This window comes from Corapipo altera, unplaced genomic scaffold, assembly GCF_003945725.1.
Source record: "Corapipo altera isolate COAL_440 unplaced genomic scaffold, ASM394572v1 44b, whole genome shotgun sequence".
In the NCBI taxonomy this organism is placed as follows: domain Eukaryota; kingdom Metazoa; phylum Chordata; class Aves; order Passeriformes; family Pipridae; genus Corapipo; species Corapipo altera.
In genome coordinates, this window is record NW_020884932.1 from 2,358,651 (window position 1) to 2,384,609 (window position 25,959).

General features: G+C 43.6%; 1 protein-coding gene across 1 annotated transcript in view; it reads right to left on the reverse strand.

The window, feature by feature from the left end:
* Nucleotides 1-4,837: 4,837 nt before the first annotated feature.
* The window catches only part of TMC2 (transmembrane channel like 2), a 31,166-nt gene continuing 10,044 nt past the window's right edge, over nucleotides 4,838-25,959 (reverse strand). The window contains exons 9-20 of the mRNA XM_027659464.1: nucleotides 23,542-23,684; nucleotides 21,905-22,052; nucleotides 21,289-21,477; nucleotides 19,651-19,830; nucleotides 18,676-18,828; nucleotides 17,208-17,336; nucleotides 15,891-15,958; nucleotides 14,881-15,120; nucleotides 13,087-13,212; nucleotides 7,820-7,898; nucleotides 6,174-6,294; nucleotides 4,838-5,088 (exon numbers count right to left, since the gene is read on the reverse strand). Of these exons, the coding sequence (XP_027515265.1) occupies nucleotides 4,838-5,088; nucleotides 6,174-6,294; nucleotides 7,820-7,898; nucleotides 13,087-13,212; nucleotides 14,881-15,120; nucleotides 15,891-15,958; nucleotides 17,208-17,336; nucleotides 18,676-18,828; nucleotides 19,651-19,830; nucleotides 21,289-21,477; nucleotides 21,905-22,052; nucleotides 23,542-23,684 (1,827 nt within the window). The remainder of the gene's footprint in view (nucleotides 5,089-6,173; nucleotides 6,295-7,819; nucleotides 7,899-13,086; nucleotides 13,213-14,880; nucleotides 15,121-15,890; nucleotides 15,959-17,207; nucleotides 17,337-18,675; nucleotides 18,829-19,650; nucleotides 19,831-21,288; nucleotides 21,478-21,904; nucleotides 22,053-23,541; nucleotides 23,685-25,959) is intronic.

Consider the following 25,959-nt stretch of genomic DNA (forward strand, 5'->3'; position numbering starts at 1 on the left):
TTTTTTTCTTTTTTTTCTTTTTTTTTTGGTCAGGACATCACTGCTTTGAAAAGATGTGGTTTAGAGAGGCATTGGGGTCAGGCTTCAGAGGTTCCTGTCTGACCTGCTTTGGTGGCAGCAAAAGCACCTGATATATGGTTGTGGAGAGGGGCCAGAACATGCTGGAGTGCAGGAAGGTGGGTGACCTGCTGTACCCATGGCCTGCTGGGGGCAACTCAGGGGCCCACAGGACATTAGAGTCTTAGTGCATCTTCACCAGCATGGAAGCCACTCTGCTGCTCCTGACACCAGCAGAATCCCTGCCTTGCTGGGCTTCTGCCAGTGCCAGCCTGGGAATGCCCACCTTTTAGTGGTGCAGCTATTTCTAGAAATAACCCATTGAATTTTCTGTATTTGAAAGCAAAATGCAATTATTTAATTTTGAAGGAATTCTGAAATCTCCTTTTATTTTTGAAATTCTGAAGTCTCTCCCTTATGTCTCCTGGAAGTACTTCTCCAGGGCTGTGGTCTCCTTTAAAAGCACAGACATCAACAAGTGGGCTAGGTCTCTGCAAATAAGCACAGCACATTCCTGTGAGGAATCAGATGCCTAAATGCTTTTGTTGGGTTAGATCTTTCAAGCTAAATCCTTTTCCAGTCTTCTTCAGGTCTGATGAAACTGGACCCCTTTTTTTCAGTTCCTGGAAGGCGGACATTCCCAGACTGGCACTGGCAGAGCCCCCACCCAGCCAGGCATGCTGAGCAGCATATCTTGTGGGGCAGGATAAGCTGCAAAAATACCAGTTTTCATCATCAGGAATTTTCTCTGGGTGTGGTGAAATGGCTTTTTTTTTTGGTTGTCTTCCTCGCCTGGATTCATCAGCATAAGTTTCTCAGGGTAGGTCTCAGCAGATGCTAGAGCCCGTGCAGCCTGTGGCTCCTGTCCCTACAGTGGCTCTTGCAGTATATGGAGCCTCTTTGTAGCTAAGAGATTTCTTTATCTTAGATGTCCAGATGACATCCCTGAAAGAAACTAAAAATCCATCCCCAAAGCTCTGGTTTGTTAGCTGGTATGAGGAAGCCCTCTCCTCCTGCCATGAGCAGTGCTGTGCAGTGAAAAACAGTGAAGATTCTGAAGAAGAAAGGAGACTTCCGTAGCTCAGATTTTCAAGCAAGGTGACAATCCTATGGCCGTGAAGGTTCAGAATGTGTGATAAATGGCTTTGTCACAGTGCAGGGTCGGCTATAGGAGCAGAGGATGAAAGAGGGCTCAAGATGATCTTGAGTGCTTGTTTGGAGTGAGGGAGGTTATGCTCTCCATGGTAGTGACATGCAGCGCTTGTTTCCCTTTCTCTCCTTGGAAAGCTTCATATAAGCTACCTGAGAATACAAGCTCAGATGTTTCAAGGTTTTCTTTTGGAAGGAACTTATTCTCCTTCTAGAGCAAAAACTGATTTTTCTGCTTTGGGGAAGTCAGGGTGCCTTGGTACTGAATACAAAATCAGTGTGTTCTTTGCATTCTTTTCTGGCTTTATGAGCAAACCTGTTTAGTGGTGTCTACTATTTTATGTTCATTGCAAGTACAGAAAGCAGTTTGTCTCATACTACGGCTGAGCACATTGTGGTAGAAATGGTTAAATGGCATTTTTTACCCCAAGAGAAGTGTACATGTTGTCTTCCCTTTCACAGCTTATGTTTAGCCACGTGTGTTTTGCAAAATTGCCCTTTAAAAAAATATTTTTTATTTTGTTGAAATTTCTGTTCATCAGTAACATTGAGCAGATGCTCTGTCTGGCCATGCAAACTAAAAACATGCCCACAAGAACTGCCAGTTTAAAAACAAACCTTTGGTGAGAAGAAAAATAATTAAGCTTAGGTATTTCCTTGGTTTTTACCAAAACCTTTTGGATGCAGCGTTTGATCTAGTGGCAATACAAGATGTGAAAAATTTGCAATGCAGAGGGCTTTTCCAGTCATATATGAATGCAAACTTTTCTCTGTGTGAGATGTTACTAGGAGGCTCCCAGTACTCACAACTGAGCTTTTTTCTTTTCTTTTTTTTTTTTCTCTTTGCCCTTGAAGTTAGACTGAGCCCTGGAGGAAGCTTGGGATAGATATAGTCTTTCAACAAATGTTGGGGGGTTGGAAATTAATGCTGAGTTCTCAGACAAGAGCTTATTGCTGTTCCTAACAATGGAAAAACAGGGATGAAACCAAACACTACTGAATATTCCAATGACTTTGTGGAGTTTAACCTTCAGTTGCATGTGAGTAACTGGCAAATGGATTCAAAACTCCAAGAGACAAATAATCTTTTCAGTCAATACGAGGACTGAGGGGTTGGAATTTTTACCATTTGCAACTGTTGTGCTCTAACAGAGGAGTTAGGGAAGAGTTGCCACTGGTCTGTAGAAATTGTTCAGCTGATACTATCACTCTGGTATCCTGAAGTCTCTGAGCTTGCAAAACACATTGATCAATGCATTATAATTAGAGATAAGCAAACCTTGAAAGATTAATTAGCTAACGGGCAGTTGTGTGCTCCAGAGATGACAAAGTGCTTTGTAATGTTCAATGTTATTGCAGGTCTGAGTCAGGGGCCTGATTCGGAGAGCATCCAAATTCTGTAGTAGTTACTCATCTGGTCTAAGTCTGCCTCTGCTTCTTCAGTTGTCAAAACCTGTCTAAGTTCCTTATGGCTTCTTCATAATGTTTCTTATTGCCCTTATATTCCTACTTTAATTTTCTTCCACATATGTGCATATGTATGCACGCACATTTCCAATCTCTTTCTGTTTTCTAGCAGAGGTGAGTGAGATTTGAAGCCACATTCTCCCCTTTCCAAATGATTTTTCAGTGTGATCTGAGAAGTGCAGAGGAGGCAAATCCTATTCCTTGTTATGCAACCATTCCCAGATACTAGAATCTTCAGAGCAGACCAGCTGGGCTGAAATACGGGCACTGTATTGTTTCTTTGACATCCTTCTGGATTAGCAGGCTGGCAGCACCTTCCCCCAGCACTTTCTGACCAATATGGACACCTGCAAAGAAGGATGGGGGGCCACAGCTTCTGTCTCCTGAAAAAGGCCTTCTCTTGTCTGACTTTTTCCAGCAGAGTGACTGGGCGTCTCTGAGGACAGAGATGGCAAGAGAGGTCACCACAGCTGTGTTGCATCAGCAACTCTCACAGCAAAGAGGCAAGACAAGACCTTATCTATGAGACCCAGCTCAGAGAAATGTCCTTCCAAGGCTGAACAGTTTTTCTCGTGGAGGCCCTGGGAGAATGACCAACCCTGACCATAGCAGTGTGCCTGGGAACAGCCAAACCCACTTCAAGATGTGCACCAGGGACAGCTAATTCTTGAAATAAGACATTGACTCCTCTATATTTGAAAGCACAATGCAATAATTTATTTTTTGAAGAATTTCTCAATTTTCCTTTTATTTGCCCCTTGCTTGTATTTTCTGGAAGTACTTCTCCAGGGCTCTGGTCTCTTTTATAAAGCACAGACATCAACAAACAAGCTAGATCTCTATCAACAGATAAGCACAGCACAATATTGAATCTCGTAATTCCTATGAGGAATCAGATGCCTAAATACTTTTGTTGGTTTAGACCTGAAAAACTGAATATTTGTTTCAGCCTGCCTTATATCTGACTTAACTGGACCCTTTTGCCCAGCTCCTTGAAGATGGATGTTCCCAGGCTGAAGGTCAAATGCTCTGTGCTCTGTCAAGCTATAGAGGAGAAATAGTTTACTGAGTTTCCTGTCCTGACCATAGCATATATGACAAGATTTGTGGCGTTTACTGGAAAAATTCAAAGTGAGAACTTTTAAATCCAAATATTCCAGCTTTAGTGGAATTTTTACTAGCTATGGTTATGGATTTGGTTTTACTGAAGAAGTTCATTTTTTATAGCAATTTTAAGGAGAAAAACACATGTTGATCTAAGCTGCCTTAGATCAAGGAGGGGTTGTGTAAACAACAAGAAGAAAATGTAGGTGTAAAAGAGCAGGTCAGCCCAGAGAAGCTCTGCCACAGGTTTTGGGAAGTCCTGTGGATATAGAAGATACTGTTCTGAAATTGCACCAGGAATTTCTAACTGGTTATGATCAGAAACTAGGCCAAAACACTGTTAGTCTCTCAGTTGTGCTGGGTGGTGTTGCTAGACTAGGAATCCTATCCAGGGATTGAAATAGTGGTACAAGCTGCTGTCAACAGACTATGAAAAGAGGAACCCAGAGAAAATGGTGGTGAGATTGAAACAAAAATATGAAAGTTTGGAACAGGTAGACTGGAGAAAAGCTATCACAAATGCAGCTGACAAAACCTCCTGCTCTGCTGGTTTAATAGGAGTCCTCTACTCCTAGTAGCAGCTGGCTTGCAGCTGGACTGGGACACTCACTTTTTTTGAAGAATACTTAATTCCTCGAGTAGAAGGACAGCAAAAAAAACCCCAGACCACCTCTGTTGAAATGACAGGTAAACTCACACCACTTTTATTAATTAAAGAAGCCTTTGGAAGGACTGACAGGCAGTTGTTCCACACAGCCCACCACTGCTGTTAGTGGCCGCAGGGCTGCGTCCTGTGTGTAACAGTGTAGCAGGGCCACAGCTGATTTTCATTCTGGCTGCCTCCCGTTTCCTTTGTGATCAAAATCAGCGCAGCCTTTGGAGGTTACAAATCCAAAGTACTCCTAAGTGTCTAAACAAATCTGTATTAGGTAGTGTTGGATAGATAAGAGACCATCACGAGTGGATGTGCAACATGCAATAAAAATTTCCTGCTAAAACTACAGTAGTTCATGCAGCACCTCTATTTTAATGTCAGATGGGAGAAGCATTGCTGAGCTTATCAAGCAGCCTGTAAGTAGCGTGGCTGCCCTCTCCCTCTTCCAGGGACTAGTCCCAGTGGGTGCCCCCGTGGCCTGGGCTGGCCAGGATAGGGTGCCCAGACACCTGGTGTCAGTGGCTGTGTCACAAACACGTGTGATGGTGGGGTGAATGCTGCTCCTCTCCCACCAGTCATGGGGCTGCCATCCGGGACTGCTCCTCTGCCTGGTTTCCTGACAGGGCTGGTTCTATCAGGAGACTCCATTTTCTTTTCTAGAGCAAAGATTATGAATGTTATTTTCTTGAGAGCAGACATTGCCTTTTGTCCTCTCCCCAATGGCTGCTGTTTCTTCTGTGTGCAATAACCAGTGTCTGGGGATTTGTGTTTGGGCATCTGAGAGAAGAAACCATTCAGCCCCAGCCAACAGCCAGTACATGTCTCTTCTGCCCAAACCATTTTTGCTGGTTCTTACTGATGCATTTATAAGACATGATAATCCTACCAACCATGCTGGTACACTACTAGTCATGGGGTGGTCATGGATAACTGCTGATTTTAGTCTTTAGTTTCAGTGCACCTGAAACACTGCCAGCACTATTTCAATCTAAATGACTGGCCTGGGTCTGCTCTGAGGGGAATCTGTGTTGGGTTACTCTGAACTTTCCAGCTCATCTCAGCCCATTTAAATGCAAGTACTAGTGGTGCTAATGCCACTAATGGTGGCACTAGTCTGCTTTCCTCATCTTTGTCAAGATAGAATTAAAATCTTTCACATTTCTTACGAATGAGAGCAGGAGGTCTGGCAGTCAGGAAGTGACTGGTTGAGACTGAGCCTGGAGGATCCATCTTCCTTGAAAGTGCCAACATCCTGATGCCTCCTCCTGCTTTTTTGGACCCTCACAGCACAGTTTACAGCATGCATTTATTTGCCCTAAGACCAATGCACTTCTGTGAAAAGCTTCTGTCTCATTCATGATGAATTTTCCAATGAAAACCTCAACTCAGAAAAAAGTCTGTGCCTGACTCAACTCATCAGCCCAGAAAAAACACTGGAGTTTAAGCATTGTTCCCGGAATAAATTGCTGGTTTCATGACCAGCATGGTTAATAGCTGGGATGTGAATTATAACTTTGGATTACAATTTCTACACTGTGATAAGCCTGTGTGAGACACAATCTAACAAGTCCCCTTACTGGGTGTCTATTCGCAGGTGGACTTCTGTGAATGAAAAAATCTATGCTAGTTATGCTCATCTAATAGCTTGCAAATGTGTATCCCTCCAGTTTCTCAATCCTACCCCATCATTTTGGTGCTACATGAGCCTTTTCAGAAGTATTGAGGGGACATTGCGTTTTACCTTCTTCTTGGTTGGGGTGACTTTCAGTCTTCGTACTTGGTGTAAGTACATCCTCCAGATCTTGCAGCATGGGGTTGGTGGTAGCTTTGTTGTTTCTTTTGTTTTTCTCCTCTTCGCGTTGCTGCATCAATAAGAAACATTGGGTTTAGTTTAAAACTGCAGATGTAATCTGTGAACTGGTGGCCTGGTGCCATGGTTGGCCTGGCTAAGTGCTTGTTGGTATGAATGCAACCTTTTTGCGAAGTTCAAGGGGCTGAACCTTGGTCCAGTGACCAAGTGTTTTGGGTAAAGAAAATATGTCCGAGGTAGGGGGACGAGAGCCTGGGAAGGAATGGTTCTGCTCCTGTTAGGACAAAGGACTTGCTCGTAACATGGTTTAGGTCTACCAGACTGTGCATGTTTCTGCAACTTCCAATCTATCCTCTCTGTCGTTTTGGTTTATTTGAAATGTGGAGCTCTTGTGAGAGAGAGTGTCAGGGATAAATGCCAAAGGAAGAGGAGGAGGGTATGGCAGCACGGGGATGGGCTATAGGGCTGTCTTTGGTTTCACTTGCATGTATTCATGTCTTCAAAAGATTTTCTTCTGGATGGTAGAGGAAAGAAAATAACCTGTTTCTGCTCAGAACAAGCATGCTGGAAAGGGAAGGGAGAGGCTGCCCTCTCTTATGCAGTGAGAAACTTTGGATGGACTCCACTCCAGCTCCATCTGTCGCCCAAAAAGAGGTATTTGCCAATGGAAGTTTTTGTGTATTGGAGCCACGGAATGCTTGGAATGCTCGTGGCCTTGCTACAGCTGAGTGGTCCCAACTCACACAGCAGCCTTCATCCACTTGGCAAACCTGGCAGACTTTGGGGAAGCCACGACAGGTCTCTCTGAGCTCAGCAGGTCATCACACCTGGTAGTTTGGGCACATCTATGTCATACCAAACAGCACCAGGAAAGCTCCGGAGGAAACTACCAGACCAGTACAAGCCCTGGCACCAGAACACCTTTGCTGTTTCTCCGTGAGAATCGTTCTCTGAGCAAAGTTGCGCTTTTGCAGGTGTTCTGCTGCCAGACCTTGTTCATATTAGTTCAGGATTCTCTGTGTTATAGTCCTCTACATATTGCAGCCTCTCACAGTTCTGGATACCATGAGGTCCAAATCCTACCCTGTCATTGCATTTGTCTGTACCTTGCTTCTCCTATTTGCACAGCAGAGACAGAAGCCAGCCTCCCTTGTAAGGTGTTTTGAGAATTACTGGTAAAAAATACTGTTATTGCCATGTTGTTATTTATGGCTCATTGCTTTTCAACTTGTACAAAATCTGGCTGTAGTTTTGATAGGCTTATCATTGTCCCTGGGAAATCTCAGGCACCAAAGCATTGCTCAAATTTCGAAGTAACTTATTTTTGTAGGTGGAAAGCACAGTTTATGGGAAAATGAACCGTAGTTTTGATGTATGAAATAGCAGCCTATTATGGGAGGTGACCATTCTTTGCAGTTAGCCATTAAATGCCATCAGAGGGGACTGAACAAGCATAAAATATGTCTTTTTCTTCTGTCACCAATGTATTCAGAAGTGAAGAGTAATTTAAAAGTATATGTTACACATCAGAATTGAAAGATGTATTTCAAGGATGACTTTGCCAGATCAATGCTTACCATTTGCATTTTCTTCTTCAGCTCTGCATTGGCGCGCTGATATGCTTCAGACACGGAATTTAGGTAATAGATGGCAAGGCTAGAAAAAGAAACATGTTGCTGTGGTGACAGGATCAGGGGAGAGAGAAAGTTTCACCAGGAGGGAACATTTAATTTTTTGCTTCCCTTCTAATACCTAGTTTTCCCACCAGCTATCTCCAAACTGCTTTTAGAGGCTCAAGGCTTAGGAAGGATTCAGGCTGCCTTGGGGCATGGTCACCTGAGATGCGCTGAGCCCATCCAGTAGCTCAGTTCTGCTCAAACAGAAGAAAAATGACAACCCTACCCTCCTGCCTCCACCTTGCATAAACATGGTCTTCCTTCACTTCCTTTCCAGCAGTTCTGGTGAAACCAGGCACCAGCCTTGAAATTGAACAGGCACCAGGTAACACAGAGACCTTAGGAAAAAAATAGGAAACTCGGGAAACAGTGACAGAACAGGGCCTGAAGCCTCTCCTGAAAAGCAGTGCTCAAGGAACAGTCCTCCTTCCCCCTTTGCCAGAACCAGTTGCATCCTGTATCCCCAGAAGGGACCTTTGAGAGTGAGCAAAGACAGGAATTGAGGGCAAGCAAAAGCCAGGTTGGAGCAGAGCCACTGGCTTTTGTTTCGATCCCTTCTCCAAAAAGGACATGCCAAAACCAGGGGAAAACCAAGCCAAGCTGGAGGGAACTGAAAGGCAAGTGGGAATGGGAGAGGGCATGCTGGCTGCCAGTCTTTGGCATGCAGGGAGGCTTGTGTTTTAAAACATGCCTAAGTGTCTGTGTCTGTCTCACCACCTCTGACACCAGCAAGTAATATTTCGGTAGTAAAAAATGTCTCCATGATTTTTTTTTAGAGTGCTTTTATTTTTCTAAATTATAAAAATCATGCTCAGTGGCTCAAGCCATTCCCAGGAAAAGTACCAGCCGTTCAGTTCACCACTATAGCTGGTATTTTTTTTAAATAAAGTAGAAAATTCTTATATAAAAGGGGAAAAAAAAAAGGTAGGGAAAAAAAGGTTTCCTGACAATTCATAACCTGATTCTGTGGCTTCAGCCCAGATTCAGCATCCTCAAACCAGACTCCAGGATTTCATCAACAGAGTGCATGTCTCTAAGCCCAGCAAGACATCATGTACTGGCATATTAGTTTCCAAGTGGGAGATCAGGAAGGGGTACTTAGGATGACCTTTCTTGAGTCTTTTTACAGGGGTCTGTCCAGAGGAAACACATTTGCTTCCTTTTGCCTAGCATTACCTCAAAACTCAATCTTGGTGAACTGGGCTCTCTGTCCTCTTGAAAAAAATTGGGTTTTTTTTTCTTCTGTAAAGATGTGGTAGTTTTATTTCTTCTGTGTTATTAAGCTCATTGCCTAGAAAATATTACTTTTTAATCAGGGCTTTGCGGCTGCCCTGCCGTTTTTTGTTGTGACCAGCCAGGATGTAAGCGCCTGGAGCACCTTCATTTTCATAAAGATAACGAGAACTGGCTATTCAAAGCCACCTGGGATGCCATGTACTGTGTTTCTGAGCTGGTTTCTCAGGTTCACTGAGTAACTGAGAAAATCCATTTCCAGTCCCTTTCTAGCCCTTTCTCACCCTTTGCATTAGTGTCCAGTATTGCCTCCAACCACCAGGGCTTCTTCCCCTGAAGACTCCTGCATTGATGGGAAGGGCATGAGCTCACTAGGTCCCTCTCCCAAACCACTGTGAGATATAAGCTCACTGTGCCTCCTGGCTAAGCCTGAGTCTCCTTTGTCCTTGGTTTATTGCATGTTTACTGCTTAAGGGAGGTTGTGCTTGTTCAGGATTGAACTGCCCTGAAGGGATCTTGAAAGGGAGGGGAAAGGGACAGTGCCACAGAAAGGTGATTTGGTGGGCATGCCTTTGGTGCAGTCCAAATCTGCACGAGTCAGGTATGTTTGGATTGGTTTGTCCAAGCAATGATGAGGCATTCTGTGTGATCCTCCAAGGTGCACACCAATATCCTGGGCAGGTCCTACAGGTGTGCTGGATTTATTGCTGAGTTTCTGATTTGCACTGCTAGTGCTATCTCCCAAAAAAGGCAGAGCAAAGCCAGATCTTGGTCTGACTGTAAGCTGCAACATGAGCAGCTGTAAACTTTGCTGAGGAATGGAGTAAGCATTAGCAACTGGAGTTTATCCACTTTCAATGGGGTTCTTTAGGTCTACTTCTCTCTAAAATGGGCCTGCAGATGCACCCTCATGTTTGAGCTGTTAACTTTATCAGCTGGGAGAGAGTTAATTAATTTCTTACAGTGATGTGTTTTGGATTTAGAATGAGAATGGTGTTGATAACACACTGATGTTTTGGGTTTTACTGAGTCATGTTTATCCTAAGTCAAGGACTCTTTTTTTTTTTTTTTTTTTTTTTTTTAATTCTCATGCTCTGCCAGTGAGAAGGTATCCAAAAGAAACTGATAGGGAGCATAGCCAGGTGACCCAAACTGGCCAAGGGGGTATTGCACACCAGAGAACACCATGCCTAGTACATAAACTGAGGGTAGTTACCCAGAATGGGGGTCTGGCATCAGTCAGCAGGTGGTGAGCAATTGTGTTGTGCAATTGTATTTGTTTTTTCCTTTTTATTATCATTATTATTTTAATTTACCATTATTACTATATTTTACTTTTATTTCACTAAGTTCTTATCTCAACTTACAAGTTTTACTTTGATTCCTCTCCCCATTCCACCGGGGGGGGGGAGAGAGAGAGGGGATTGAGCAGGTGGCTGTGTGGTGCTTAATTTCCACATGGGCTTAAACTACAACACCCTGACTCCTCTCTTCTCTGATTTACTGCTTCTCCAAATCGGGGGAGAGTGTGGGTCACTGTCCTTTTCTAGTCTGCACAGGAATTTTAATTCTCCCCTCTTCTTGATGCAGTAAAGTGCTTCTAGCTTCTGCCAGAAAGCTCTGCAGGCCACGGCTTGAAATCCTGCTTTCAACCTGAGTGGAATTAGGCTATATGCCTGTGTGTACAATATCTCTGCTTCTTATTTCTCTTTATTTCCTATTTCCCTTGTCCTTGGGCAGTTAGAAGCAGGACAGTAAGTTTGACACCCATGTTATTCACTGGACCCCATCATTGTTTGAGACGAGGAGCTAAGAATAGAAATACATAGAAGACGCATTTTGGATTGGACTTGGAAAAAAGAGAAGGGGTTATCATGGCTAGAGAAAATTACTTAATTCAGTCCACAGAAGTGGAAAAGATGTTTTTTCAGTGTCTGCAATCAAAATCAACAGACTGTCCATTTACTATCCACCTGTTACTATTGTAGAGGCTATTTTTACTTAGGCTGGATTGTAGGTTGCCTTGCCTGCTGCTTTGAGAGTGGTTCTCTGCCCGTTGGGACTAACTGAAGCTTTTGCATTTCCCTGGTTTCAATCCTTTGGGAAGCTGGATGGGGAAGCGTAAGGACAAGCTCCAGCTTGGCCCTGTCTACCTGTCAGCAGCACAGCAGAAGCAGAGGGGAAGTTGAAGATTTTCAGAGACAAGGCAGGAAACTGGGGACTTGACTGAAAAGAAGAACAGAAAAGGACTGAAGCCTTAGGAAACAATCTTATATGGTAGATATGATTCCATCTGGGATTATCCCAGACAAGGTGTGCATGCAAATAAAAAGCAGTACTTCTGCAAGACACCCAATGTCTTGGGGCATGTGAGATCTACTTCCAATATCCTCAAAGGTCACACAGGCAGTTTATGTGGGAGGGAAAGGAGAATGTTTTAGGTAATGTGGACATAAAGTATCCCTCAGTTTTCAGAGAGGAATCAGGGCAGAGACAAAACGGTGTCTCAAGGAGAAATGGACTGATGGGAATAGCCAAGACTCGGAAGGGGTGATAAAAAGTGTCTCATCAACAAATAAACTGGATTTGTGCTGTTCCTTGTCCCAGCTGTCAGTGGAGGAAAGGGCAGGAGACTGTAACTGAAAAAAACCCCATTATTTTCAAAGGTATTACTGCTCTCCCCTCAGCTTTTTTGAGGGTTGCATCAAAGCCTCAGAAATCTGGCCTACAGCCCTTTTGTAAAGGTGGTCCATTTGGGAAGTGTTAGTTCTGCAGTCTTCATCTCATGTTTGCAATAGCATCTGCAAGTGCTACTGTGAAGCCCACAGGAATAGAGTTTATAACTCAATAATATGCTTGGTCGTAATAGGGATGTGATGTGAGACTTCTTGTCTCCTGCACGTATCTGATCTGATTCTTCTAAGTGTAGGATCTGTCTGCACAGTATGCAATCATCCTTTTTAGGTTAAAATGAGTAAGTAGCTTGAGTCAGGTAGAGGTGACATGTCATTTTAAGTTTAATTGGGATTTTTCTCAGGTTGTTTCTGTAAGAAACTTTGTAACAATGGGAACTTGTATTTGATTTAATTTAATGGCATTACCTTCGGTGTAACTATTCAGAAGGAAGCATCTCTGTGCCCAAGGAAAGTTGTACTGGATCAGCCCAGAGGCCCACCTCCAATGTGTGTGGATGACCCAGGAAGAGTCGAGCAGGCAAGCTCTGTATGTAATAGGCACTCCAGTTCTGTCTCTTTCTCACATTGGTTGGTCTAAAGTATGCCTATAGAATCTGGCCACAGCTCTCCTACTTACTTTGATAGCTATTGGAAACTTTGATAATAATGGCAAAAATATCTTTAAAACAAAAGAGAGAACTGCCCTGATCCTAGTACTGCTGAAGGTGCTATGGGTTTAAGAGTGATTTCAAAGCTGAAATGATCAAATGGCACTGAAACAAATTCCAGAGGTATTATTTGGAAAATGAAAAATTAAAACTCCTAAAAACCCCAACAAAACTGACAATTCTTCACATTTTGGAACATGTAATTTTTGAATGCCCTGTCATGGCTGTGCTCTAAATACCACCAGCTGGGACAGAAATTGCTTCTCCAGAAAGCACCAGGCTGAGACTGTCCATTTATTTCCTGCTGGCTACAGAAAATTTTTCATATGGAAGCTGTGACAGCTTTGATATCTACAGGACCTCTGTCAGCAATGTGTTTCATCTACAAAGTTGTGTTTAATTGGGTCAGGTAATTAAATTTGGGGAAATTGGGTTAGGCAAAGGGGGGGGGGGGGGTAAAGAGCATGTGTCTGCCCCAATCTGTACTGTTATCTCTGCAGAAACTGTATTTAGACCTCAGTAATATCCCAGAATTTTTGGTTTTTAACCTTCTTCTCCAACCCAGACATGTAATATTGCAAGGAAAACTTACACCATGAGCAGAATTGCAGGTATGATCAGTCCTGGATTTGCCACATAGCTGAAGATCTTGGCAACAAAAAGTGGGAAATCAAGCTCTATGGTCTCTTGAATGACATCATACATTCTTTTTTTCCCACTGGAAAGACAAAGAACCAGTTAAGGAGTGTAGATATTTCCTGTAGAAAGCCATTCAGTCTAATGATGCTAAGTAGCATGCTTTATCCCTCTTTCAATGAGCATCAGCTCAAGCCACCAAGGATTTTAAAATGCCTTATTTTAGATTATCTGTTGGTCCATTCATTCCCTCCCTTCCCCCATTGATTATAAGAACAAACCTTGCTAGGCCAACTTGCTCATTTATTTCCTTTATGAGTTCTTACTGTTTACCCTCCTGAAATATATAAAAACTACAGACTGCAGTAAGTATACATTTCTGATCAATATCTTGTTAAATATGGCCTTTTCATGACTTTCCATATGCAAATTCCTGCTTTCTGAAATAGTGAGCCAACTTGAAGAGCTGCTAAGTAATGACAAAAATAGCAAGCTGTGATTATTGCTTAATAGGAAACTCACTGAAAGAGTAATTTCTAACCGGATTGATAAAGCAGATGAGAGTATTCTGTATGAAAGGAGGGCAAATCTGTAGAAGGCTGGATTATGCAATCAACCTTCTTCTCTCCCCAGCATCTCTGGGTCTGGGAATTCAACCCTATCAATACTATTCCTCCTATTTAGGGCTTGTTGCCTCCTGGGAGCTTGCAGGATTCCACAGAGGAGGGTGTTGGACTCTGTTCTGATGATGAGAGTCAATAAAGGCAAACTTGGCTAAACAGTGTCCCAACTTCATCAACTGCCAGACGCTCGGGAGAGCTGAGCTTTCAGTCAAGCTGAGTGGTGTGCCAGGGTCTGAATCAGGCTGAGTGGCTTTTGAAGGGTTGATTGGGAATTGAAATAGCTCTTTCACATTGCAGATTAGTCATCTCCAAATGATAGCATGCCTGCAACAAGTTTCTCGTCAGATCTTCTGACATTACTCGTTGACACCTGTCCTTGTTATAGAACTAAGGGTATTTTGGTCTCTTGCCTTCTCCCCCGAGTCTTTCAGCTTTCTGTTGTCGTTCTCTGTTAGCAAGCAGATAACCTAAAACACTGCATCTACAAGAACGATTTGTTCCAAGCTGGCTCCTTGCTGAGTCAGATCCAGCAGGCCCAGGAAATGGCATTATTCAATCAAATTAGACTTTATTGGCATGTTATTCCAGTCCACTGAATGCTCTGTGCAGTGCTGATTCTGTCTTAATTAAAAAAAAACAAACCTACAACTTTTTTTTTTGTTTAAGCTGCGAATCTTCAGGCCACCCCTATCCTTTTCTGCTATTTTCCAGCTAAAGTCAACACACAAAATCTCATGCTGTGAGAGTTCTTATCTTTATGAAGAACTGTTTGGACTCATTTTGCTCCCACAATGTTCCAGAGAGCCTTAGGGATGCTCCTAATTTTTTTTTTTTTTTTCTGGGGGCTGCACCTTGATGTCCTCTGGTGCTTTCATTGGTGTGTGTTGGCGAAACACTGGGAATCATGTAGCAAAGGAAAATAGCAGACAGGAGGAGGTTCAGTGCTCCCAGTTGACTGTTTATACCCCATAGATGGACATGACCCTTTGCCTCACATTGCTAAGGATTTAAGCCGATGGAGAAAGGAGGCATTTCACCACCTCTGTTGGAGTCCAGGTCTTCTAACTTCACAAAAATAATCCTATGTCCCAGAGCAAAAAATGTCCTTTTTGGTGTTTTGCTAGTACCTGAATGGTCCACAGTCAAAGGAGGGAGGCAGGGACATGATGGTGTAAGCCACAGGGAGGAGGCTGAGGAATAGGATCAACAGCAACAGTCCCATGTAAAAATTATTAGACTTGGATGCTTTGAAGACTCTTGCGTGAGGGACATTGCTACTCATAACAGCCCAGCACTGAAAATACATGGAGGTTAATAAGCGCAGCACGTTTATACCCACGAGCCCTGGCGCGTAAAAGGATCCCATCCTGAAAAGGAAAAGAGAGGGACAGGTGCTGTTTTTTGACAGGCTGGAAGGTTTTCTGTTTTCAAAAGCAGGAAAACAACTGTTCATGTGGTGGCAAGTGTGCCCACAAATGAAGTCTGAGTGGGCTTTATGCTACCCCGTGCTCCCAGACGAGAAGCCACCTGCATCCTTATTAGGGTATGGTCCTATGTGTTGAGGACCAGTGAGGACTTAGACTCTCAGTGGTTGCAGAGAAGGATTTTCAGTTTGTGACAAAAATGGCTTGAGTCAGCTTGGAAAATGTCAGGTGCATCTAACCCATACAGGGAGACTCTCTTAAATGTGCAGAGATGTTGTAGTGTTGTAACAGGAAAAAATTATCAGTCCATGGCAAAAGGAACTTTCCTCTCAGAGTAGGTGAGAGTGCTCTTTCCTGTTGTCTGTTGCCTCTTGTGCTGCCACAATAGGGCAAAGCAGCTCCGATTTGCCCTCCCTTGGGGCAGTTCTGTGACATGCCCCTCCTGCCCAGTTTGATCTAGCTGGCTCTATGCCCACCCTTCCAGTGATGCGTAACCTCATGATTCCCCCCAAACCCTTTCTAAAGTCTACCCCCAGCACATGGACCTAGTCCTCTTGGATAAGTAAGCTGGCATTTTTAAATTTTCACTTCTATAGTCAAGCACAGAAAGCCAAACAATCAGAAAAAACAGAACCCAAAGGTTTATCTAGTTGGCTTTCTAACTCCACTGACAGGTTTTCTAAATAAGAAAGGAAAAAAATAAAGTATCTTACCAAATCATTCCCTGGTTGAAAACCAAACCCAAAACATTGCCGCTAATGTCAAACTCTGCATAGGACGGCTGTATGGGAAAAGAAAGGAAAGTGTGTTGTTGCTAGAGGTACCTGCTTTTGTTTTCTGCTGGGTATATGATGCTTATTTAAAGCTGGTAAGAAGGGATTCCTGGGAGGGCTCCCGCTGTGTGCATACTGCTTGAATGACCAGCAGCACTGTGGCGAAGGCAGAATTGGAGCTACTGTGCTGTGGGCTGCTGCTTCTCTCTTGGCTTGCTGAAAATTGGAAAGATATATGGAGGTGCTTAGAGCTGCTCTGTGTTTACCTCTCCCTGCTAATGTAATGCCAGCTTCAAGCAAAGGATCCATGGCAGGGGACTAGGTTTAAACTCCACCTGGTGTGTCTGGTTATGGACTTACAGTTCAACCGTGGTAAAGTACTGAATGTTTAGATGGTGGTAATGATGAGCTGGAGGGCAAATGCTATGCTGGATATATCCATGTACCCAGGTCAAAGCTGCTGAAGAACAGAAGTATAGGCAAAGGGACAGAAATATGAGGGAATATATGACCTGATGGGTATTTGGTGACAGGTTGCTCCATATAAAGCAGTACTGTAACTATCTGATGTGGGTGCTTATAGTGGCAGGTCTAGAACAGGTTTTCCAGACCACTCCCAGTAGGACAGCTAGGAAGTGGGTGTACTGATCTACTTGTAATCTTGCAAGGTACTTCCATCTCTCTCTGAATCCACCTGGTTTTGTCTCCTCTTATGTGAAACAACAGACTTCCCTCCACTCCTCCATTATTTTCTTCTGTGTTTTGTGCAGCTGCAGTACTGGCTGCTTTGGTAATGTAGCCTTAAGGAATACCAAAGAGTCCAATGCTGTTGTGAGTTACACATACATGAGAGGGCAAGGAAATGCTGCTTCCCCCACTGCAGCAGCAGTAACACCAGCTTCCAGCATCGATCAGAAGATGGTGCTGTGAGTAAAGCAGGTTACTGCCTGCAGGGTGGGCGATGAACAGGAAGTTCTGGGGCTTTGAGAAGAGGTATAGAAGGGCCCAAAGGTTTGGAGCTATAACAACGGAATGAATAACAGATTATTTTTTTTAACTCAGCTTCATGTTTTAAAGTCCTTAGGTGAGGATGGAACTGATTGATCCAGAAAAGTGATGCAGATACTATCTACACCAATGAAATTATCAGACAAGACCAGAGGACCACTGGAAGCATTCAGAACAAATTCATTTGTAGCATTTGACCAAATGGCCCTAAATTACTTATATCTTCTCAGCTATAAGATACTGACTTACAAATCCAGCCTCTAGGTCCCAGCACCAACAGTAATTCACAAATCTCACAAAGCAAGCTCGGATGAAATCTCCCACCAGAATGGTTATGAAGGTCACCAGGATATCGGACACAGTGAGCCTCACGATCTCCTGAAATTTAAAAGAAGGGAAAAACCCATTTATGTCCCATAATTTCAGTAGTGGATTCAGGACTGTAATTTTTTATTAGGCCATCTGTCTTTATATGACAGTTACCTTCAGAAAAGCATAGCACGAGCAAACTCCCTGCCTGTTTTCAAACACTCGGCAGTGCCTAAGCTTTACCTTTGTGCTTGGGAACTATGAGCTCCGTTACAGCTGTTAGACCTGATAGCTGCTGCTGGCATTATTGACTGCGCTTGTATGCTGTGGCAGCTCATAAAATTGGAGCAGAATGTTAATGCCAGCAATAATGCTGATGTAAAATACACATACACCAAGAGTAATTTTGATTGTGCATCGCTCTGGTATATGGCTCAGCTCCTTGACCTTCACAGGGACTCCTGAGGAAAATGCTCAGCTGTAAACAAGAGCTATGAGTAAGTGTAGACAAGGGAGATGGGTAAGACAAAAAAGGTAAAATTGCAGGTGGAAGTAACACTTGTCAGATGGAGATAACGGGTATCCCAAGGATTCTAAAGGAAAGACACAAGAAAAGGTTTAAAAGTCTGGGGAGGAAAAAACCCAGCTCAGTTGCACTGAGGATCAGCCCTTTCTGAGGAGTGATGGTGGTGGGTCTTCTCCCACTTGACTGAAAACCACTCAGCTAGTGAAGACCTGCTGTGTGTGCACAGGAATGCATAGCCTCCTAGCTTGGCAAGCCCTAACTATGTCAGCCAATCAACAATCGCTTTTACTTTTTAAGCTGTGCATAGTGTGGCTGCTGAACTTCTTGGTGCAAGGTAAATGCAGGATGGTGAAATTGAGGACTTGAAGGCCACCCTGCATGCCTTTCAAGGGGGTTGCTTTTGCCTAATTTTGTTTTCATTCCATGGCCTCACCACGTGTTATGGGTTGGGACATGTTAGGTGTTCCCTTGAGGCATGTCCTCTGGCTGGGTTTTACTCCTGCACCAAAGCCTCTCTGCAATGTGAATGAAGTGCAGCTACAGATGGAGAAGAGCAGTTTGCTTCAAAGGCACAGTCATGATCTGAACAAGAACATGATGCAGGCATGGCTGCAGACTACCCAGCCTTTTGTGCTCCTCCTGGCAAGTGCTGCAGAGCTGTGTCTGCCCTGGTTGCTTCAGCTGAGGATTTCACTACTGAGGCTTGAGAACCATGGCCAAGAACTTGCATTGCCTTGGTGCTGCTATGTGAGAGTAGGCAAAAGATGTGTCATTTGTGAGGAAAACTTCAAGCTTGGAAATGCTAAAGACACCAACAAGAAAAACAAAAAAATTAATCACCCCAAACCAACACAGAGACTTGCTACATAACAAATTTCTTACGATGCCAACAGTTGTCTCCCAGCAGGGTCCCCTGGGCACATCTGCAGGGTCAAGGGGAGGTGGTGTAGCAGTGCTGTCATTCCCCACAGACAAGTTGTTGTGGCCAAGCAGTGTCCAGTACGTGATGTTCTTTACCACGTCCTCTTCCGCCAGCTGCAACAAAGAGACTCCCATGGCTAAAAACATCACAAAATAGAGGTCTCAGTGGATATGTTTGGAGAAATCCAAGGCATTGGGCTCCCCCTTACCAGTTACCACCCATCATATAAGGCACTGCTTACAACAGATTTTATAATCTGGCTATAGCACAGAAACCACTTCCCTTGGCCAGGAGCAGGGGAGCAGCAGCCCTTCCAGACCAAGAGCAGGTTGAGACTCCATGAGTTTTGGGGAGCAAGCAACCTGCTCCCCACAAATGGAAGAGTCAGACCTCTTTCAAAACTACTGTGTGCAGAGGGAGCCTCTATCCCGTCCTCCTTCCTCACATTCCTCATAATTTTTCAGGGCAGAGCAAAACACCTCAAATTCCTCTAATTCTTCTCAGCTTAAAACAGGGTAATTTTTTCTGTGGATCAGTTAGACGTTTATCCTTTCCTGCAGTTATCTGCCCACAACACACTACCAGGATAATGTTAAAGAGGGGAGGCAGGGAAAGAGGATTATAAACTACATCCTTGGGGTCTGTGTTAATAGAAATTGCACACAGTGTCTGACGGAGAAAAAAATCAAATTACCCTAACATACTGTGATTATAGGAGGCAGTAACCATGCTTTTTTCAGAGCTGTAAAGAGAAGCTGGAGATTCTGCTTGGTGAGTCTCCTTGGGGCACTGCAGACGATGCTCACGAGGATTGGGGACAGAGGAAGCACCTGCTGCAAAGGGGGTGATTGTGCCTGCAGACTGTGGGGACAAGGTGCGTTCACCCTCGACTCTGGAAAATGCTAGTGGACATGGCTTTTTGGCTCAGTTCTTACTTTTTCATTGACATCATCCATCAAGGCCAACAAAAACGTGTAGAGGTTCCCAAGGAAGAGCGCAAAGATCCTCCCCAGCTGCCATTTCAGCCCAATGCGGGGATGGTAATTTTCTAGTGCAGCGATGGTTTCAAACAGTGGAGGGCAAAACATACCCAGCAAGGACATCACAATTTCAACCTGCCACATGAGGAAAACAAGATAACTGCAAGTAGTAACAACAGTGACTATCTTACTTCGACCAGAGCGGGGGCTGCTGGCAACTGGTTGGATATTTTTGAAGGATTTATGAAGGGGAGAGAATCAAAGCAAACTCAGTTTCTGGCTTTGCTTAGTGTGCAGGCAGCACAGCGTCAGACTTCAGGGCTGGGTTGCACGACTTGCTCTTGCAGGAGCACTTTTGCTGTTATCTCAAAGCTCTGAAGGATTTGTTCCCTGTCAGTCCAGACTCATGAATATTTAGGTTCCTCAAGTACCTTGTAGTACTGCTTGCATCAGCTCCGAGGTTCTTATTTTAGTTTTGGAGGAAGCGCAAGACTGGTCCATGTGTCTAAAGATAATTAGTTGATGCTAATGTTTATTTTCCACGTTCAGCACCTTTGCTTTTGCAATAGGTATTTACAGATTTGAATGGAAGCACATCAAGGACTCAGTTTTGCAGCTTGGGAAAACATGTCCTAGTGGCATCTTTTTTCCTGTTTATCATGCGAGATAATAAGTTGTACTGTGGTCAGTGATGTCATTGGCCAGTCAGGGTTAGCTCAGGCATGACTTACAGGCTCTATGGTTTTTTGCAGCCCTACAGTGTCCATTTGGCCTGTAGAGGACTTTGTTGGTACAGGTGCAGTCAATCTCTGACTCACAGGTCTCTTCTTTGTGCTTTTCTTTCCAGGACAAGAAATAGTACCCAGAACACTATTTTTTTACATTTCAGGTTGTCACCAGAAAGTTATCAGGTTATCACCTGAAAAGTTCACTGTAATAAATCAAAGCATTTTGAGAGCAGCTGCTGTGCTAAAGTTTTCCGTGGGAATTGTGAAAATGCACGGCTTTGGATTTAATTTGGCTTTGATATATAAATACATGATAATGTAGTATACATTGAAATTAAAGCTTTCCATAGGTTACATTTGTGTGTGTGTGTGAAGAGCTCGAAGGTTTGAACTTTTCATTCCAAAATCAGACACAGAAAAATTTTGACTACTGCAATTTTTCTTCAGATTCTAAAATCTTACTCCCATAATTCAAGGTGGATGATAAGGATTAGAGTTATGTCTGATTATGGACATTGCTAACACCCAGAGAGCTTTCTAGTACAACACTTTGTAAGCGTTAACATGCAATTTGATTCTTAAGATGGTGGTCGGTGTTGTAAGTGCCAAAGAGCCATTGATTCTTATTGTGATTTACTTTAAGACTATTTTCCCCTCTCTGCAGGAGGTGTTAATTTGTCCTAGAAACTTTCAGTGAGACCAATGTGCTTCCCAGCTACAAGAAGTGCAAAGGTACTGAAGGGAACTAGTGAACTCTGGTAGTGAATCTCTCTGCCTTGGATGCTGACCTCAAGCTGTTGCAATGATTATGCTGATGTCCAAGGCAAATTATCCTAGCAGAAAACTGGAAGTAAAGTTTCCTTACCTCATTTCTTTCATACCATCCCGCATTTTGCATTTTGGAAAATGTCTGGGAGCGTTTCACCACAAAATAAATGAGGTAGCCACTCCCACACAAGCAGCATATGATGAGGACATTGGCCAAAACCCGCAGGAACCTTCTCAGGTGGATATTCTCATCCTTGTTGCTTTCTTGTTCATCTACAATAGACTCCTGAAAAAACAGGGGTGCTCAAAGAATTGGAATGAATATCTTGCAGCACCAAGCATAAGGCGACATCAGATGTTTTCTCACCCTATGAAATGCAATCCCATGCTATTTTGGCTATATTCAACTTGGTAGTTTGTGTTCAATTCAAGCTAAGCTTCATACAGGCATCCTGGTTGGACTGAAAGATATCAAATGGCAAGGGAACATGGTGGGGGAACTGCACTCTAAAGTAACACAATTTTTTTAAAAATCCTAAAGAAGAGAGTTAGGGGGACAAGGGCACAGAAGCTGGAGCTGCCATGGATCAGCACCATAACCTGTTCATATGGAGAGATGCTGTGCAGGTATCCAGATTTCCCCTTAAATCTATGCCATGGCAGGTACTGGGAGCATCCCCAGAAGCAGATGAGGAAACGCTGATTAGGTTTACCTTGAAACTGGTGGTGATGGATGCAAACTTGTTGTCTGCTGTCTCTGCATTGCCAATGAGATAGTCCCAGCTGGTGAACATTTTCCAGCTGAAAACGAAGTTGTCATCATCCCCATCTGCTGTACTTTCATTGGCATTGCGTGCCATCCTGCATAAGGATGTGTGCAGTGACAAGGTCAGACAGTGTTTCACAGAGCCACTATGTCTCCTTCACCTTTGCAGAACAGCACCAGTGGATTACTGGTGGGTAAGATGGAGTGGGATGACCATTCTCAGGGTTTTGGAGTGACTAATATGGGCCATGAGACCTCAGGTTTAAAGTGAACTCAACTGTCAAATGGTGTCTTCAGGGCTACGCAGGTGTCTTGTATTAAAAACAGTAATATAGAAAAAAAAACTAGTATGGGTGATTAAAGAGGTTAAGGATTGCTTCCACCAGCTAGTACCTGAAGAAAGTCTATTTATGGTGTTTCCAGGTCCTAGGCTACAGTATATGATTATGGCTACCTTTAGTTAGCTAAATTTAGTCAAACCCCCTTGGTGCTGTACAATACACCCACTGCAGCACAAAGTTTTAGTGAGACTTCACTTGCTGCACAATGCTGGAGCCAAAGAGCCTGCAGCAAGTAATGCAGGGAGAGAAAAAGGATTATTCTTGTTAATCAGCGTAGGAGCAGATATGGCTTCTGCTGTTTCCTCTCTATTATTTGATCCCTGAAATCCTTCTGTTAAGTCCCACTAGAGTTCCTAGCACCAGTCCCTCAAGGAAGGCAAGGCAATAGATGCTGCAATTTCATGGCAAATGTAGAGAAAATCCCCATGTCCCACTCAAGCCAAAGGCTCAAGAGGCTCTTTCTGCTGCACAGTAATAGGGCATGTTTCAGCAGTGATACAAATCCATGGACTTATTCTTTCTTCCAAAGAAAGGAAGACCCTTTGCATGGCGTGTCATTCAGGCAGAGATAGGAGGTTTTATTTTTTTTTTATTTTGGACTTTGCAGAGACCGTCTCAGCAGTGACAAGTGCCTCAGCTGCATCCTCAGTGCCCTGAGGATGCTGTGGGAGCCTCACTGGTGCTTGGGGACAGTGCACAAGGGGCACAGAGATCGTGGCCACTTTTAAGCTCCACTGATTGTTTTAGGGACACATTAAAACAGTCTGGTAGCATTTGGCTCTTTTCCACAGCCCTTGCACCATCTGTGTGACCCACACTGGCTTTCAGGAATGTTTATTTTGCAATGAAAGAATGGAAAAGGAACCTCAGAAATTTACTGCAAGTAACATCCTCCTTCATGTACAAAATCTACCTATTTGATGGCCCTGTAGTAATGTTGAAAGAAGGATTAAAGAGGTACAGAGATGAGGAGAAGGAAGAAGATGGCTGGAGTAGATGAGAGGGTTCAAAATAGTGCACATGAGTACATGGATGAGACAGGAGAGTGCCCAGGTCTGCCCAGTCCACCAGAGCCAGGGTGGTGGATGGGGAGGCCGAGTGCATGAAAACAGCAGGCACACAACCCCCTTTCCACCCATCCAGTAAGGCTGGACCAAGTCATGAGCCGTGCCCATGGAAGGGGACCCAGCTGCGAGACACATCTGGGTGGGTTTTGCAGAGAGGACAATGTCAGCTTACTTACGATCTGATAACAACCATCAGGCTGTAGCCGAATACACTGATCCCAACCATGAAATACGCCATTGGCAGCCTGTATTTTAACCAGCCAATTGTCCTCTGGTTGTTGTAGTAGCCATAAAAGAGTGCTGAGTATTTGATGTAGCCCTGGAGGAAAAGCAAAAGCAATCTTCTGTAAGCTGTGAAGCTTTTCTTCTGCAGGAAAGAGATTTCTAGTGAAAACTGAAGATTTAAAACAAGGAAAAACAACCTGGAAAATTTTTACTGTCTCATTCTTGTCTGTTTGGTGCCCTATGACCTTTGAGAGCCATCTTCCTAAGAGGTTATCTTCCTAAGAGAGGGAAGATGAGGGAGAGCATGTAAGAGGGTAGTGGCTCAAAACCAAAACGTATTTTTGATCCATCACTGCTTCATCCCTCCCAGAAAAACATCCTTACTGCTCTTTGTGGCTGTGGCCCACCTGCTTCTCTAAGCCAATATCAAACGCTTGGATCTTATAGAAATGCTGTAGCAGAAGCCTTTCCCACCATGATAGGAATTTTTTCCTTTCAGGTAGGAGGCAACTGACACTTAGTACTTGCAGATTTAGTTCCTTTTACTGGCTGCCACCTGCAGAGCAAATATAACTACAGAGTAAAATCAAAGCATTACTTTCCTGTGGAAAGCAGAGCTCAGACAAAATATCAATCATGTTGTCTCAAGACCTATTTTTTGCTGTACAAACTGCTAGGTACTCAACAGGTGTGCAGACCTCCTAACCGGCATTAGCAATCTCTTCCTATTTTTCTGTTGTATCTCATCCAAGTTGATGTGTATCATTACATATTGTACTTCTCTATTTTTTGCTTGTTGTCTTTTAGCTTATTAGTTAAGTGTACTTAGTCAGCCTGGCCATGATAGTTGAGCAATCTCCCCTCTCATCAAGCCTTTGGAAAGACCAAAATTGAGACATAACTTGAAGCTCATATCAGAGGCTGTGTAATGGATTTTGTTTAGAGACATTGAATGGTTTACATGGGAAGGGACCTCTGGAGGCCATCTAGACAATCACAAAACTAAGTGTTGTTGCTCAGAGCTCTGTCCAGCTGAGCTTTGAAAATCTCCAAGGATGGAGATCCCACAACCTTTCTATGCCTCCCTTCCAGTATTTGGCCACCTTCACTTAATTAAATTAAGCTCCCCCAAAGTGCTAGGTTTTTCTTTCCTAATGTAATAAAAATCTTTGGTATCCCTGAGTGCCACGTTAGCTACATGTTTGCATTGAACAAAGTGCAGTGCCACAGGTACAGGACCACTCTGCATGTTTTCCTGTCAGTGCTTCTGGGCCACTGGGGGAAATACAGGAAGCCCGTGGCCAGCACACCACCGAACATCTGCTTGGGGCTTGTAGCCTATCATATATAATGTCTGCTAGGGAGGTGTGGTGAAAAAAGCCGTGTAAAATATAATGCCCCTGGAAGGCACTAGTGAAGTTTGTTTCTCAGCTTCTAATTTCCAATCCTTTGTCTTTTTGATTCATCACATGCTGGGGACTGAAAAATTAGTTTCTCTGCTTACATCATCCAGTATGTTCTTTAAACTCCATTTGTGAGACATGGTATCCAAGTGAGATTTATTTCTTTCTACTCCTCTAAAAATCCATGGTGTGACCTCCTTGCTGCCAAAGCATACATTTCCTGAGCTCCTCTTTCTTGAAAGGTATTTTTCAGGATCACAGTATTGACTCTTCATTTTATGCCTGCTCTGAGATATATTTCCCCATCGCACCTCTCCTGTGGAGCATGCTGGAATAAACATCTATTAATTTTCAAAGGGCAAGCCTCTGCGAAGGGCTTCATTTGACATCTCCTGGCTGCAGAGGATATCGGTGTACATTGTTACCCCATAGCTGGAGATGGCCTCTCAAGTTTGCATGGTTGCTCCCTTAGGTCAGGCAGCAAGGGAATGGGTACTGGATGGAGACCTGTACGGCAGAGGGGTTCAGAGGATCAAGACCTCAGTGAGGCAAGAGACTGGCAGGTCATAGGAACCAGCCTTTAATGCAAGGATACAGACTTATCCAGAGGCAATTTTCCTTACTGATATATCTACAGCTTATGGTCTCATAGACAGAATCAGCAGCTGCAGTTCAGCAGCACTCCTTCAGATTTGTTTGTTTGTTTGTTTGGGATTTTATTTTACCTGGGCTTTTTTTTTCTGGATTATTGAGTTTAAATGCTGCCTCTTGTATTTTTACAGTGCACTGCTCAAACGAGCTTTTCATTCAGTGCAATGCTATTAAAAATGTCCATTATTCATCCTTGAATTTTGAATTGTGACAAGTAGGTGAAAGGGCTGGGAGAGGAAGAGCTAAAAGGATCCTCAGCAGAAAATGGGGAGTGAATGAAGGCCTGGCCCTGATAGGTTCCTGGACACCAGTATT